This window comes from Triticum dicoccoides, chromosome 6A (assembly GCF_002162155.2).
Source record: "Triticum dicoccoides isolate Atlit2015 ecotype Zavitan chromosome 6A, WEW_v2.0, whole genome shotgun sequence".
Classification (NCBI taxonomy): domain Eukaryota; kingdom Viridiplantae; phylum Streptophyta; class Magnoliopsida; order Poales; family Poaceae; genus Triticum; species Triticum dicoccoides.
Genome location: NC_041390.1, coordinates 155,568,711 through 155,572,916, shown reverse-complemented (window position 1 = coordinate 155,572,916; position 4,206 = coordinate 155,568,711). Strand labels below are relative to the sequence as shown.

The following is a 4,206-nucleotide window of genomic DNA, read 5'->3' as shown; positions in this document are numbered from 1 at the left end:
CCAAAAGAGTGCACATCATGCACAACTTCACAGGTAGTGACTACACTTTCAAGAATGTATCTACCCCTCACAAAAGCAGGTTGCATATGAAATGAGTCTACTTATAATCAAAGTTAATCTATTAGTTAAAAATTTAGTGAAGATCTTAAAGCAACAATTTAACGAACTAATAGGCCTGAATCTATTCATGGTTATGGCCTCATTTTCCTTAGGAATCAAAATTATCATGGAAAAGTTCAGTCTGAATAGGTTCAAATCCCCATCAAAACCAAATATCAAATATCCTAATGAGATCAACCTTAACAAGATCCCAACTTCTTGTGATACAACATAAAGGGCAAATTATCAGGGCCAGGAGCCCCATCTGAATAGGAGCTAAAGATAACATCCTTTATTTTCTCTTTAGTAAACCTAGCCTCTAACCTAGTATTTTCTTCTACAGTAATCTTTTCTTCCCCACTGAAAAAATCCCTTCTGAGATTAATTTCAGGTATGGGCTTTCACCTAAACACCTTTTTATAGTCGTCTACAAGAATGCTTCTCATCCCAATATCATCTGTAACATGACCATCTTCCCCTTCTAATACATCAATTATATGCTTCCTCCTACTTTGATTGGCAACAACCTGAAAATATGTTGTATTTCTATCTCCTTCCAGGATATCTCTCTCCCTAGCCCTCTGTATAGCTTTAGTTTCTTCTATTTGCCACACTTCCCCTAGTTCCTTAAGCAGGGGCGGAGCTTTGTTGGGGCCAAATCGGGCCATGGCCCGCCCAAGTTTTTCTCAATTTTTTTATACCTATATGCTAGCCTACTCAGCCTGTTACAATCCATGAATCGATCAAAGCAGAACGAGCACACACAATACGAGCAACAGCGACAGCCAGCCAAGACTAACGCCGCCTTCGCGCGCATCTCACGCAGACACAAATCTTGTGCTGCACATCGTGCAGATCAGACAAGCTCCTCGCTGCTAAACGCATGTTTTTTTGCTTCCTGTTGCCTACTCCATGGCTTTGCCTGCCACAACGCGAGATCCTAGTGGCGCCATCTTTCCTTCCCTCCGGCCTCCGGCCTCCACACTGGCCAGTCCTAGTCTTGGCCGTCGCGATCCTGTCGTGGTGCCGCCCAGATGCCTTGGCTGACCACTGCAATCCACTGAGACTACCGGTCTACTGTCGGTGTCGAGTAACGTTGGATGTTCACCTCCTGGCCACTGTGTTGCCGGGTAATTTCTAATTATCTCTGGAGTACTAGATTCTTGTTATTGATTGACTGAACTGAGCATAATTCATGCATTTTATTATAAATTCATATGCAAAAATAGAAGATAAAGATATATTTTTCTTGGTAAATTAGCGGATTGTTTGTATCTAGCGCATAATGTTTTTTTTGTTAAGTGCATTTTAATGTAAGAAGATCATTCAAACAATGTGTAATAAGGTACTCCCTCCATTCGGAATTACTTGTCGTAGAAATAAATGTATCTAAATATTTTTTAGTTCTAGATACATCCATTTCTGCGACAAATAATTCGAAACAGAGGGAGTAGATATTAGCATCTTGCCAGTAACTTGTTTGTTAACCCGTAAAAAAATCAATGAGAACAAAAGATATCAAATAGGCACTAATGCCTAAAAATTTTGTGCATTTTTTTTAGCTTGGCCCGCCCAACATTTTCTTTGAAGCTCCGCCACTGTCCTTAAGGATGTTTTTTGTGCCACGTCGGATATGTTTTGTGTGTGTGCGTAAATAGCTTTTCCAGGCCAACTATCCCGCTTTTGTTAAAACTTCCATTTAATTTCCAGTCGTCTAATTTTTATTTGGCTTCAGGCTGATTTCTGTCCCGTCGGATCGTGCACGAATCTTGGCGACGGTGGTGTTCTCATTCTCCTTTTGTTGTCTGCGTGTTTGCTTGGAAGGCTGATTGCGGATTTCAGTCCCCAACGAGCAGCAACAGCAGCGACAGCGACAGCCGATTCGCCGGCCGAATTCGTGCGACCTCCGGCGGAATCTGACGCGGCGGCGCGTAGATCTGCGCGATTTGGGATTGAACCTGGTCAGGAATCGGCGGTCGGAGCGAATGACGGTACCGGAGGCGGTAGCACTAGACATACCGGCGGAGGAGGGTTCGCCGGTGGCCAGGGTGCCGCGGCGGATCAGGAGGAGGCTCCTCCAGGCGCGCGAGTCAAGCGCCGACGCACCGGCAACCGCCGGAGAGATCGAGGCCAAACTCCGCGACGCCCAACTCCGGAGGCAGGTTGGTACCCCCCACCATTTTTTTCGCTGCGTGCTTCATTATTTCGCATTCATAGTTGAGTATGACTTCGAAATGGAGATTTAGCCAGCACGTTTATGCGGTATAAAGAAATCGATTTCTCAGTGCCCGGTGAACCCCTGAACCCTTTTCTTCCGGTCGAGGGGTTCTTCTTACGTTGAGCATCAGGCTTCGTTGCATTTTCTGACCTTTCATGCCTAATCCCTATAGATTTTGCACGAGCGATGTGATCTTTTGGTGTTAAGGGATCTGCGGACTGATTTCCTGTAGGAGTTCCAATTCCAATGAATAGTTACGCTCCAGCCAATCAGAGTAATTGGACCAAACAAAACTTATACTGTATGAATTAATACCCGAATTAATAAAGTCAAACAGCAGTATGGAAGTCTTGCTTGCTGACTACATCAGCCTAAGGTTTAACCGTTTAAGTGCAACCCGAGAGAAACAGACCCCAACAACGATAGATCAGAAAGAACAGTTTAGTGCTCCTTGGCTTGTGCTCTTATTCCTTCGCTTGGCGGTCGCTTTCCAAAGCTGAACAAATATAGGATGTTTCGGGATCCCATATTCAATGGTTAATTTGTTTCTAATATTCCATAGAGCCCAACATTCCTCTGAAAAGTAAAACCAAAGAATACCTCTAAGCGGAAACCCTTAAAGGACAGCAAAGAAACCCGTAAAGTTAGCCAGATCCCAGTGACACTCAAGCAACTGGCAGATGCCACTCCACATGAAATGTGCAAGGTGACAGGAGAAGATATGCAGCATATTTTCCTCCTCACCACACAACGGACAACGCACAGGACGGCCCATGATACTTCAGTATTTGGTCAGTAGAAGGGAGACGATCTCTGGCAAGTTGCCAAGTGAAAATCTTGATCTTTAAAGGTGATTGGCGCTCCACATATCCTTGAAGTGAGCCACTTCTTGGCAAATCCTAGAGTAGAGTGACTTGGACGAGAAAATCCCTGAAGGTTCCAGTGCCCAGGACATGGATTTGTCGATGGAACCCAATTGAACCTCCTCCATCACTGAGTGAAGCGCCTCCCACGGTAGGAGCTCATCGTGGCTGAAGGAGCGGTGGAAATGGATATGCTAGCCATCACCTCTAAATGCCTAATCAACCGTGAACGAGGGGTTGGAACAAATGTTAAACAGCAGGGGAAACCGGTATTTCAAGGGGCTCGCACCATGCCACCAATCCATCTAGAAAAAAGTGTCAGTTGGATGTCGTTAACTGCATACTTAGCACCGAGCTTGAAGATATATTTAATGCGGTTGATGCTTTTCCAAAATCGAGACCCCCCTGCCCCAATGCAGAAGTAGATATCCGAGGCCTCGGGATATTTAGCTAAAATGAATATCTTTCTAGAGGCTCCTGTCATCTTGGTACAACTTCCAGATCCACTTGGTCATTGATGAAATGTTCATGAGCTAGTTAAGCAGGCTGAGGCCACCACATACTTTAGCGCGGCGCCCTGCCAGCCAATTGACTAAGGTCTCTTCGGTCCAGCTATTTCCCAAAAGAAGTGGGAGCGGTGCGTGTCCATGGCAGCGTGAATTCTGTCTGGCAGCATGTAAAGTCCCATGAAGTACCTTGGTAGGCTGCATAAGCACATATTACTGTGTTAGTGAGGATTAGCATCCTCCCAGAGGAAAGACATTTTCCTTGCCATGGTTCCAACATGGTTAGCAACTTTCTCAACGTGGTGGCACTGGAGATTTTCCTATCACTGTTAGGAATTCACATGTATGTTATAGGGAAGCTGCCTAACTTGAAGAGATCTCCCAACTCCCCATGGCAATAACTTCACTCTTGTGTATATTAAAATTTAACGCTGACATGTTCTCGAAGCACATAAACAGGAATTTCATGTTTGCAATGGCAGCGGGCTTGTTCTGGATGAGAGGATCATGGTATCATCCA

General features: G+C 44.9%; 1 protein-coding gene across 1 annotated transcript in view; it reads left to right on the top strand.

The window, feature by feature from the left end:
* Nucleotides 1–1,917: 1,917 nt before the first annotated feature.
* LOC119316384 overlaps nucleotides 1,918–4,206 on the top strand; it is an 8,949-nt gene continuing 6,660 nt past the window's right edge. The window contains exon 1 of the mRNA XM_037590700.1: nucleotides 1,918–2,261. Coding sequence (XP_037446597.1) covers nucleotides 2,085–2,261 — 177 coding nt within the window. The 5' untranslated portion in view covers nucleotides 1,918–2,084. The remainder of the gene's footprint in view (nucleotides 2,262–4,206) is intronic.